The 12,434-nt window shown below is 53.6% G+C and overlaps 1 protein-coding gene across 2 annotated transcripts; it reads left to right on the top strand.

The window, feature by feature from the left end:
* The first annotated feature begins 4,396 nt into the window (after positions 1-4,396).
* On the top strand, positions 4,397-12,201 carry LOC105496466 (matrix metallopeptidase 9). 2 transcript variants are annotated; one of them, XM_071079206.1, is made up of 13 exons: positions 4,398-4,559; positions 5,392-5,624; positions 6,003-6,151; positions 6,441-6,569; positions 6,660-6,833; positions 7,091-7,264; positions 7,656-7,832; positions 7,946-8,101; positions 8,734-9,013; positions 9,136-9,275; positions 9,598-9,748; positions 9,845-9,948; positions 11,898-12,201. In XM_071079206.1, exons 1-13 carry the CDS (start codon positions 4,422-4,424, stop codon positions 12,014-12,016), a joined length of 2,124 nt encoding a protein of 707 aa, XP_070935307.1. In that variant the 5' UTR covers positions 4,398-4,421; the 3' UTR covers positions 12,017-12,201. The 2 variants fall into 2 exon arrangements, 1 of the variants encoding a protein (XP_070935307.1); XR_011613286.1 differs by lacking the exon at positions 9,598-9,748 and having other exon boundaries at positions 4,397-4,559; positions 11,898-11,979.
* Positions 12,202-12,434: the final 233 nt, after the last annotated feature.

Here is a 12,434-nt window from a genome sequence, read left to right as displayed (position 1 = left end):
TGACTTAGTGTTAATAGGGACTCTTAAGAGTCTGTGTGGGAATTGCCATTACCCTGAAGCTAGGGATGGGAGGTGTGTTTGTGGGTGGGGGGTGGGGTACTTGAGTGATGCTCTTCCCTGAGGCAATGTTTTGCAGGATACGCACTTTTCTACTTCATCTCAGACTTCAGTGTCTCCTCCACATCCTGCCAGAGTCTCTCTGGCCTGGCTGCCCCTCCCCTCTCTGGCAGGTTTGGGAGAAAGAGGCTTGGAGTTCCCCCATCCTAGATAGCAGGACAGATTCCTCATCTCGTGAGGCTGACCCTGGTCTGAGGGCCTGTTATTAATAGTGGCCTGCAGGGCTGTGTCATCCAGCTAGTGACTCAGGGCTCCAGGGTCAGCATCCTCCCCATCCTGATGAAGCCACCTCAGTGAGGGGCTTAGAGTCCAAGCTATGATTCTACTTGAGGGTATATCCTGTTCTCTGCCTGCACTCCCAGGGTCTTGGCTAAACTCTGTTGTGGTATTAAAAAGAAAGGCTGGGGGAAGTGGGGAAGGGGATGTGGTAACCAGAACCACTTCCTGCCATTGCAGTGTTGAAAGCCAAGCTCTGTCCAAGTTCCCCTTGATGGGGGTTGGGGAGCTAGGAGGTAAAGGAGGAAGTTGATGGGAGTGCGGGGGCGGTTAAGAAAAGGAGGATTCTTATTTGGATTGACTCCAGGAATCAAGATCTGGATTTCCTGGCTGCTCTCTCCCTGCTCCCATTTGGTAAAAAACAGCGGCTGTCCTGGAGGTGGTCCTAATTAGCATAGCATTGAACACTTATTACCATGTGCTAGGCAATTTATATTTGCTAACTCTTTGAGCCTTACAACCACCCCATGAAGGAAGCACTATTATTACTCCAATTTTACAGATGGGGAAACTGAGGCACTGAAATGGTTGTGTCAATTGCCCTTTTCACACAGCAAGTCAGTGGTAGAGCTGAGATTTGAACTTAGGCAGCCTGGCTCCAGAGTGCAGGCTCTTGCTCTTTGACCACTCTGAGCCTCAGTTTCCTCATTGCATGATGAGGGTAATTGGAATACATAAATACACTTTCCCTTCGTGATGCCTGACTCTCTGGTAAATTAATTATTCATCCAATTTCTCCCCATGCTGAACTCTCAGATCCATGAACAATGAGACAAATGCTATCTTGGTCACTACTTGTATTCCCAATTCTTAGCGCAGTAATTGGCCCAGAAAAACTCAACAAGAATGTGTTGAGTAAATGCTCTTTAAAAGGTTTGAAGATCATCAACAATGGTTTGAGCATCTGATAAAAGTTTTAGACCCTTTACATAGAAAAATCAACGTTTACCAGTAGCTGGGGGTGAGTCTGCCCCTCCCACCCAACCAGGGTACATTTGGCAATGTTTGGTAACATTTCTGGTTGTCACAACTGGAAGGGGGAGGTGCTACTGGCATCCAGTGGGTAGAGGTCAGGGATGCTGCTAAACATCCTACAATGCACACGACAGCCCCAAGTGTCAATAGTTCAAAGTTTGAGATGTGTGACATACATACATAGATATGTATTCGTATGTCATATTTGGTACCATTGATGGAAAGTTGGGGGTAGTTAATGGATTTTCCTAAAAGCCCGTGTCTGCCACCCAGATGAAGATCCTCCAGATTGGAGGATCTCTTCCTCTAAAATCATGTTGCTCTATGACCTCACATTCCCGAGTCTAGAATCTAGTTCCTCCTGGGTCCCCTGACCTAGCCTCTGATTCCCTAAATGCCTGGGCCTCCTCTCTTACCTTCAGTGGGTAGCAAGGGATCAGAGGAGAAGGATCCAGGTTTTATGTGCTGCCCCCATCACCACATTCACCTATCCACTTCTATACCTGGGTCATCACAATTCCCTGTAAATGGTAATAAAGATGAAAAGCTTCAGAACGAGGCAGTTCTGGGCTTGAACCCTAGTTCTGTGGATTAACTTGCTCTGTGATCACAGGCAAATTCCTTAACTCTCTGAGCCTTAGTTTCCCCCTCTGAAAACAGGAGGGATACTCATTAAACTTACCTTACAGGTGGTGAGAATGAAACAAGAGACTTACAGAGAACTTATTACGGTGCTTGACACAGTAAATCTCAAAAAATGCATTACTGGCCGGGCGTGGTGGCTCACACCTGTAATCCCAGCACTTTGGGAGGCCGAGGTGGGCGGATCACGAGGTCAGGAGATCGAGACCATCCTGGCGAACACGGTGAAACCCCCGTCTCTACTAAAAATACAAAAAAATTAGCTGGGCGAGGTGGCGGGCGCCTCTAGTCCCAGCTGCTCGGGAGGCTGAGGCAGGAGAATGGCGTGAGCCCGGGAGGCGGAGGTTGCAGTGAGCCGAGATGGTGCTACTGCACTCCAGCCTGGGCGACAGAGCGAGACTCTGTCTCCAAAAAAAAAAAAAAAAGCATTATTATTATGGTTCAGAGGTAAAGTGACTTGCCCAAGGTCACATAGCTGGGAAATGGCAGAGCTGGTACTGAAATCCAGGACTTCATGACTGCAAAGCAGATGTTCATTAGTTAGTGAACTTTAGAACTTCAATTTTTCTGTAAAGGAAGTTAATTATCTCCATTTCGCAGACTCATTTATTCGATAAACATATAAAGTGTCTGACACATAGTAGGCCCTTTAAATACAGCTTGTTGGGCCAGGCACCATGGCTCATGACTGTAATCCTAGCACTTTGGGAGGTCAAGCGGGTGGATCACTTGAGTCAGAAGTTAGAAACCAGCCTGGTCAATGTAGTGAAACCCCATCTCTACTAAAAATACAAAAAATTTAGCCGGGGGTGGCAGCATGTGCCTATAATACCAGCTACTTGGGAGGCTGAGGCAGGAGAATTGCTTGAACCCAGGAGGCAGAGGTTGCAGTGAGCCGAGATCACACCACTGCACTCCAGCCTGGGTGACAGAGACTCCACCCCCCAAAAATAAAATAAAATAAATAAATACAGCTTGTTGAGTTGTTAGCATGTTTTTCCCAAATAGGGCTTTGAAGAAGGTGAATATAGACCCTGCCTGACACTGGCTGGCTAGGAAGAAAGGAGGGAGGGAGGCTGCTGGTGTGGGAGGCTTGGAAGGGAGGCTTGGCATAAGTGTGATAATTGGGGCTGGAGCTTTGGCTGCATGGAGCAGGGCTGGAGAACTGAAAGGGCTCCTAGAGATTATTTTCCCCTGTATCCTGCCCCAATTTGCAGTTGAAGAATCCTAAACTGAGAAAGGGGAAGGCATTTACTCCGGGTTACACTGCAGCTTAGAGCCCAATAACCTGGTCTCCTGAATCCGAGTTGGAATCATGGTCTTTTGGCAGGGTCTCGCTCTGTCGCCCAGGCTAGAGTGCAGTGACATAATCATGGTTCACTGTATCCTTGACCTTTTTTCTGGGCTCAAGCAATCCTCTCACCTTGGCCTCCCAAAGTGCTAAGATTATAGGAATGAGCCACTGCACCTGGCCCTGAATCTTGGTCTTGGCCTTGGTAATTAAAACCAATCACTACCATCCATTGAGGACTTACAACCTACAGTGTACCAAACATTTTATATGTTTGATCTCATTTTATCCTCACATCAATTTAGGGACAAAGAGCGCCCCATCCCCCGCTTTCTTTCTTTTTTTTTTTTCACATTTGAGGAAACACATTCAGAGTGGTAGGACATTTGCCGAAGTCCTGAAGGAAAAAGAGTAAAACCATGTCTGCTGTTTTCTAGAGGCTGCTACTCTCCCCTTTACTACCCTGAAAATCCAGCCTGCCGAAGACAGGGGGTTACCCCAGTGGAATTCCCCAGCCCTGCCTGGCAGAGCCCACTCCTTCCGCCCCCAGATGAAGCAGGGAGAGGAAGCTGAGTCAAAGAAGGCTGTCAGGGAGGGAAAAAGAGGACAGAACCTGGAGTGTGGGGAGGGGTTTGGGGAGGAGATCTGACCTGGGAAGGGGTATTGCAAAAGGCCAAGGATGGGCCAGGGGGATCATTAGATTCAGAAAGAAGTCTCAGGGAGTCTTCCATCACTTTCCCTTGACTGACCACTGGAGGCTTTCAGACCAAGGGATGGGGGATCCCTCCAGCTTCATCCCCCTCCCTCCCTTTCATACAGTTCCCACAAGCTCTGCAGTTTGCAAAACCCTACCCCTCCCCTGAGGGCCTGTGGTTTCCTGTGGGTCTGGGGTCTTGCCTGACTTGGCAGTGGAGACTGCGGGCAGGGGAGACAGGAGGAGGTGGTGTAAGCCCTTTCTCATGCTGGGGCTGCCACACACACACACACACACACACACACACACACACACACACCCTGTCCCCTGAGTCAGCACTTGCCTGTCAAGGAGGGGTGGGGTCACAGGAGCGCCTCCTTAAAGCCCCCACAACAGCAGCTGCAGTCAGACACTGCTGCCCTCACCATGAGCCTCTGGCAGCCCCTGGTCCTGGCGCTCCTGGTGCTGGGCTGCTGCTGTGCTGCCCCCAGACAGCGCCAGTCCACCCTTGTGCTCTTCCCTGGAGACCTGAAAACCAATCTCACTGACAGGCAGCTGGCAGAGGTGGGCAAACACCTAGTCTAGAGTTGGGGAGGGCTGTCCGGGAGGATGTTGAGTCTCCCAGAGGACACAGGGCCTCAGAGGAGATGCTTTAGGGGTGTGTTGGTGGTGATGGGCATATCTGAAGAACAGAGGTGTCCAGGGTTAGGCAATTGGGGGGTCTTGTGGAGGATTTGAGCAGTGATGGCCAGAAATGGGCAATGGGGCTTTCCTAAGTGGGAAATGGGAAATGGTTTGGGGTGGGGGAGGCATTGGAGGGTTCGGGGGTAAGTGTGGGCTGGGAGTGAGCAGGAGCAAACCTTATGCAGCTGTGGGGTAGAAATGGGCTAGAGGCATCCAGGGGTGAGAAGGAGCTGAGGATGTCTAAGGGAGGGGAGATTCCTGGGTGGTCAGAAAGCACTGGTGTCTGGAAAGCATTTAATGTTTTATTAAATGCTAGTCCCTGCTAGGCATGATGGCTCACACTTGTAATCCCAGCACTTTGGGAGGCTGAGGCGGTAGGATGGCTTGAGCTCAGGAGTTTGATCCCAGCCTAGGCAACATAGTAAGATCCTGTCTCTACAGAAAAAAAAAAAAAAAAAAAAAAAAATTGAAGAAATAGCCAGGTACAGTGGTGTGCACCTGTAGTTCCAGCTATGCAGAAGGCTGAGATGGGAGGATCTCTTGAGCCCAGGAAGTCGAGGCTGCAGTGAGCTCATACCATCTCTCCAAAAAAAAAAAAAAACAAAAAAAAACACAAAACACTCCCTCCATGAGTGTCTGGAGGGAGTCCTGGCTCCAGCTGGACAGAGAAAGGTGTCAGAGATCTGGCATGTGTGTGCCCTTTCATCCACAGGACTACCTGTACCGCTATGGTTACACTCGGGTGGCAGAGATGCATGGAGACTCGAAATCTCTGGGGCCTGCGCTGCTGCTTCTCCAGAAGCAACTGTCCCTGCCCCAGACCGGTGAGCTGGACAGCGCCACGCTGAAGGCCATGCGAACCCCACGGTGCGGGGTCCCAGACCTGGGCAGATTCCAAACCTTTGAGGGCGACCTCAAGTGGCACCACCACAACATCACCTATTGGTGAGCCGCGGCCGCGGGGACGGGGTGGGGGGGCGGTGGGGCGGGGAGGGCAGGTCTGGCTCTCGGGCCAGCGGTGAACACGTCCTGTCTTTTACGGGTCCCTGGGTTTCACTATTTAACGTGTGACCCCGGGTGAGTGTCTCCACCTCTGAGCCTCAGTTTTTCCTTCAGGGAAATGGCTCTTGCAATCCAAGTCCTCCTGCCAGGGCCATTGTGAAGGTCTAAGTAGATAAAAAACAGTCTGGAAGCAATTTATAGATGAGAGCGTGGACGGCAGGGAACATTGTGTATGTTGAAGTCTCTGCCATATGGGGCGTCCCTGCTGCCCCGCTCCAGCCTTTCACTTCTGACCTGCTTCCTCTGGCTTTTACTCTACAGGATCCAAAACTACTCGGAAGACTTGCCGCGGGCGGTGATTGAAGACGCCTTTGCCCGCGCCTTCGCGCTGTGGAGCGCGGTGACGCCGCTCACCTTCACTCGCGTGTACAGCCGGGACGCAGACATTGTCATCCAGTTTGGTGTCGCGGGTGAGAACGCGAGGAGGGAAAATCCAGGAGACCTGAGCGGGGTCAGGGAAGGGAGGACCACGGAGAGCGTGGAGGCAGCAGTGGCCCCGGCTTCCTCTTGCCCGCCCGCGCTGGCCTGGCTTATATGGCCCCTCCTGCCAGACAGTGCAAGGGCCAGGGCGCCGGCCTGGGAGAGCTTCGCGCAGGCGGGATTTCAGCCTGCAGTTATTTCGGAGCCCTTGCCTTGGGCAGAGCACAATCTGCGCAACACTACTCGGCTAACTCTCTTCCTCTCCACCTGTTTCTTCAGAGCACGGAGACGGGTATCCCTTCGACGGGAAGGACGGGCTCCTGGCACACGCCTTTCCTCCTGGGCCCGGCATTCAGGGAGACGCCCATTTCGACGATGACGAGTTGTGGTCGCTGGGCAAGGGCGTCGGTGAGATTCTGAGTCATCCTGGCCCCGATTCCCTTGTCCTCTCCCACCCATCACCTGCCGCCCTGACTCCGGTCTCCCCTCCTCCCGCAGTGGTTCCAACTAAGTTTGGAAACGCAGATGGCGCGGCCTGCCACTTCCCCTTCACCTTCGAGGGCCGCTCCTACTCTGCCTGCACCACAGACGGTCGCTCCGACGGCGTGCCCTGGTGCAGTACCACAGCCAACTACGACACTGACCGCCGGTTTGGCTTCTGTCCCAGCGAGAGTGAGTGTGGGGGCGCGCCGAGGGCTGGGGGCGCCCACCACCCTTGATGGTCCTGGGTTCTAATCCCAGCTCTGCCGCTAGTGCTGTGTGGCCTGCAATTCACCCTCCCGCACTCTGGGCCCAATTTTCTCATCTGAGAAATGAGGAGAGGAGGGATGAACTGCAGACCGTCCACGGGTCAAAGAACAGGACACACTTGGGGGTTAAAATGTGCTGTCTCCACCTTCTCCCCCTTTCCCACCTCCCCCTCGCCCTAGGACTCTACACCCAGGACGGCAATGCTGACGGGAAACCCTGCCAGTTTCCATTCATCTTCCAAGGCCAATCCTACTCCGCCTGCACCACGGACGGTCGCTCCGACGGCTACCGCTGGTGCGCCACCACCGCCAACTACGACCAGGACAAGCTCTACGGCTTCTGCCCGACCCGAGGTACCTCCGCCCTGTCTACCAGGTTCAGCCCCGCCCTCTCATCACGCATTGGCCCCCGAAACGCGGCTCTTCCCCTCATCAGTTTGTCTTTCCACTCTCACTGGTCTTCAGGACGGCCGTTGCTCCGCCCACCTACACCACAGCCCCCCCCACCCCATCCCTGACTTCCAACGGCCCCGCCCCAGCCACGGAGGTTCGGCCTTATCTGCTCAGCTGGCCGCCTCTTCCACGTACTGGTGTCCCAGGCACCGCCCACGGGTCTAGCCTCTTCTCAGGAGTGCTTTACAGCGCCCCCTAGGCCACCAAGATTGTCTAGCTCCCTGTCGGGTCGGCCCCTGGCTCCTTATTGGACTCATCCACCTGGCTCATCCAAGGCCTTGGGTCTCTCCAGCCGACTCGACCGTGATCGGGGGCAACTCGGCGGGGGAGCTGTGCGTTTTCCCCTTCACCTTCCTGGGTAAGGAGTACTCGACCTGTACCAGCGAGGGCCGCGGAGATGGGCGCCTCTGGTGCGCTACCACCTCGAACTTTGACAGAGACAAGAAGTGGGGCTTCTGCCCGGACCAAGGTAGGCGGGGTCCCGAGGCTCCGGGGCTGGGGTTCCCGGCAGTGGTGGTGGTGAGGTGGCCAGGGCTGGGGGCTTGGCTCGGCGCTCACGTCTCAGGCTCCCTCTCCTTCCAGGATACAGTCTGTTCCTCGTGGCAGCTCACGAATTCGGCCACGCGCTGGGCTTAGATCATACCTCAGTGCCGGAGGCGCTCATGTACCCTATGTACCGATTCACTGAGGAGCCCCCCTTGCATAAGGACGACGTGAATGGCATCCAGTATCTCTATGGTGAGGCCTTGGGGCAGGGATGGGAGGAGGAGGGGAAAGGGCGTGGCTGTGCCACAGTACCAAAGAATTGGGGGTTGGGAGAGGTGGGACCTCAACGTCTGTGTGGAAATAGAGCCTGGGCCCAGTCGCTGCCATGTCAGTGCTTAGGGATGGTGATAAAGAGACTTTAGAGAGAGATAGGCGTGACTTCAAAAGCCAGTCTACGCTGGGCATGGTGGCTCACGCCTCTAATCCCAGTGCTTTGGGAGACCCAGGCGGGAGGATTGCTTGAGCCCAGGAATTCCAGACCAGCCTCAGCAACATAGCCAGACTCCTATCTCTACAAAAAAATTAGCCGAGCGTGAAGGCACATGTCTGTAGTCCTAGCTACTCTGGACGCTGAGGTGGGAGGATCCCTTGAGCTCAAGAGTTGGAGGCTGTAGTGAACTATGATTCCACCACTGCACTCCATCCTGGGCCATAGAGGATGCCGCTAGAAAAAAAAAAAAAGTCCTGTGGTTTGGGAAGGCAGGCTAAGTGAGGAAGAGCCTGTGTGCCAGAGGGGCCTCACTGAGAGGCTTAGGGGAGCAGATGTTCTAGGCGTACAGAGGTATGCATGAATAGGGAGTATCTCATTCCGTGTCTCTTTTTAGGTTCTCGCCCTGAACCTGAGCCACGGCCTCCAACCACCACCACACCGCAGCCCACGGCTCCCCCGACGGTCTGCCCCACTGGACCCCCCACTGTCCGCCCCTCAGACCGCCCCACAGCCGGCCCCACAGGTCCCCCCTCAGCTGGCCCCACAGGTCCCCCCACTGCTGGCCCTTCTACGACCACTACTGTGCCTTTGAATCCGGTGGACGATGCCTGCAACGTGAACATCTTCGACGCCATCACGGAGATCGGGAACCAGCTGTATCTGTTCAAGGATGGGTGAGGAGGCAGGGATGTGTGGATGCGGGAGGGGTCTTGGCGGAGGGACTGCCCGTCCCTTCCTGCCCACTGGCCCTGGGTCCAAGGCTCAGAGCCCGTCCTTTCTCTCTTCGCGTTCTCAGGAGGTACTGGCGATTCTCTGAGCGCAGGGGGAGCCGGCTGCAGGGCCCCTTCCTTATCGCCGACACGTGGCCCGCGTTGCCCCGCAAGCTGGACTCGGCCTTTGAGGAGCCGCTCTCCAAGAAGCTTTTCTTTTTCTCTGGTTAGTTACCTTCTACGCCTCCCTGTCAATCCCCATCAGTCAAGGAGGCTCAAGAGACCGTCGATAACCCAGGAAATGTCTTGTGCATTTTAGAAAAATACGCCCCCTGGCGGACTCAGTTTAGCAAACGTAGGGACGGCTGAGTTTCTGCCCTTTCCTCTCCACGCCCTCGCGCCGCTCTACCCAGCGCCTCTGCCCCTGGGGTGCAGGGACTACGGGCACGCGGGCTAGAAAGGCCTCGCCGGGATCTCCCTCCTAGCGTTCTAGAAGAGTACGGGCTCTCTCTGCGCCTCCAGACCGATGTGACCCTCCTCCCCTGCAGGGCGCCAGGTGTGGGTGTACACAGGCGCGTCGGTGCTGGGCCCGAGGCGTCTAGACAAGCTGGGCCTGGGCGCCGACGTGGCCCAGGTGACCGGGGCCCTCCGGCGTGGCGCGGGGAAGATGCTGCTATTCAGCGGGCGGCGCTTCTGGAGGTGAGCGACGCCGAGGCCGCCCGCAGGGGGAGCCCGGGCGCCGTCCGTCCGCGCACCTGGCGGCTCAGCACCTGTCTCCTCCGCGCCTGCCCGCAGGTTCGACGTGAAGGCGCAGATGGTGGATCCCCGGAGCGCCAGCGAGGTAGACCGGATGTTCCCCGGGGTGCCTTTGGACACGCACGACGTCTTCCAGTACCAAGGTGAGGGCTGAGGAGGGTCCCTTCGTGAGACACCACGCTAGGTTCTTCTTAGTGATTGGTCAAATTCTGAGCGAGGAAGATAAAGCCCTTGGAAATGGAAGCAAATGCCCCAGCACAGACAAGATCCCAGTAGAGGCAGAGGCCTTCTCCAGGTCATTTAGGAAGTCAGGGATGCAACCAAGACCAGGACCCAGATTTCCTGCCTCCCCGGCTAGAAGTTGTTTCTCCTTCAGTACAGGACACAGGTGGTTTGCATGGAAACTTATTTATTAGACAACAGTGCCGACAATGTGCCAGGCACTGTGCTACAGTGAGAGATGCGACAATTCACAGCTCTGTGACTTTGGGCAAGTCACTACTTCTCTACTCTTTGAGCCTCAGGTTCCCCATCTGTAATATGGGGACGATAGCTGGAATTACACTTGCCTTTCCTTTCTCACCAGTCATCCAAACAGTTGACAAGGCGAACAAGATTTTCTGTCACCAAAATCTTTTTCGAGTCTGTCATTTTTTTTGCCATCTTCTTTATAAACACCCCAGCCCAAACCATACTGGCTGTCCAGTACCTTTAACATATTCCATGAGATTAGGGAGGGGCTAGGAGTGGAGGTCAATGGTCTTGGGAGTGACCCCAGATGAATTCCAAGGTCAAAGAAACTAACAGGATCTGACCTTCCACGCCTCTGTTCTCATCTCTTCCCACTCCTCCTGTTATTTACTCTGCTCCACCCGCACTGGCTGCTCTTTGAGCAGATCAAGGTCATTCCTAGCTTAGAGGCTTTGTGCCAGTTGTTCCTTCTATCTGGAAGGCTTTCCCTCCAGATTGTCACCGGGCCGTCCCCTGTCTTCTTTCAGGTTTTGGTGCTAAGGCCACTGCTTCAGTGAGGCCTTCTCTGATGCTTATTATCTATTTACTTGTTTTTATTTTCTCCATAGCTTTCTATATTTTCTTTTTTTGAGACGGAGTTTCACTCTGTCGCCTAGGCTGGAGTGTAGTGGCGCGATCTCTGCTCACTGCAAACTCTGCCTCCCTGGTTCAAGCAATTCTCCTGGTCTTGAACTCCTGACCTCATGATCCACCCGCCTCGGCTTCTCAAAGTGCTGGGATTACAGGCGTGAGCCACAGCACCTGGCTGCTTTCTATATTTTCAAAACCAATCTCATTTATTTACGTGTTTGCTTGTTAATTGTCTCTTGCCTCACTAGAGTGTAAGCACCAAGATATATGAGATCATGCCTGCATTTTTTTCTGCTTACCCCCAGTGTCTTGAACAGAGCGCACAGTAGGTGCTCAACAAATACTTGTTGATGAGTGAACAGATTTGTTCAATGAATGAGTGTTGAATGAGTTGTTCTGAGCATTAAGATAGTTGGTCTATTCATTCGTTAGTTCGTTCACAAAACGTGTATGGTGTACCTCCTGTGTGCTAGGCTCTGTGGCAGTGCTTTGGGCACTGAGGTCTGTGCCCTTCAGCATCTCACAGACAGGTGGGGGGGATGGAGGTGATATGTGAAAACCTTAGAAAGTTCTAGAAATGGGCCGGGCGCGGTGGCTCAAGCCTGTAATCCCAGCACTTTGGGAGGCCGAGACGGGCGGATCACGAGGTCAGGAGATCGAGACCATCCTGGCTAACATGGTGAAACCCCGTCTCTACTAAAAAATACAAAAACTAGCCGGGCGAGGTGGCGGGCGCCTGTAGTCCCAGCTACTCGGGAGGCTGAGGCAGGAGAATGGTCTAAACCCGGGAGGCGGAGCTTGCAGTGAGCTGAGATCCGGCCACTGCACCCCAGCCTGGGCGACAGAGCAAGACTCTGTCTCAAAAAAAAAAAAAAAAAAAAAAAGAAAGTTCTAGAAATGGCAGAAGAGATGGTTGTCAAGATCTTGTTCCTATTTCGGTATATGTGGGAGAATTAGAATCACTTCTCTCATGCCTGCCTGTCTCCCGCAGAGAAAGCCTATTTCTGCCAGGACCGCTTCTACTGGCGCGTGAGTTCCCAGAGTGGGGTGAACCAGGTGGACCAAGTGGGCTACGTGACCTATGACATCCTGCAGTGCCCTGAGGACTAGGGCTCCTGTCCTGCTTTGGCAGTGCCATGTAAATCCCCACTGGGACCAACCCTGGGGAGGGATCCAGTTTGCCGGATACAAACTGGTATTGTGTTCTGGAGGACAGGGAGGAGTGGAGGTGGGCTGGGCCCTCTTCTCACCTTCCTTTTTTGTTGGAGTGTTTCTAATAAACTTGGATTCTCTAACCTTTAGAAGCAGACTTTATTTTTATATATATATACACACACACACACACGTATATGCACGTATGTATGCATGTATGTATTTAACTGATAGAGTGTAAAAAAAAAAAAGAAAAATGAATAACTGATAGAGTACTTTTCTATGTGCCAGAAAGTGTTCTAGGCCGGGCGTGGTGGCTCATGCCTGTAATCCCAGCACTTTGGGAGGCTGAGGCGGGCTGATCACAAGGTCAGGA

This window comes from Macaca nemestrina, chromosome 15 (genome assembly GCF_043159975.1).
Source record: "Macaca nemestrina isolate mMacNem1 chromosome 15, mMacNem.hap1, whole genome shotgun sequence".
Lineage (NCBI taxonomy): Eukaryota > Metazoa > Chordata > Mammalia > Primates > Cercopithecidae > Macaca > Macaca nemestrina.
This window is presented reverse-complemented; position numbering and strand designations above follow the sequence as displayed.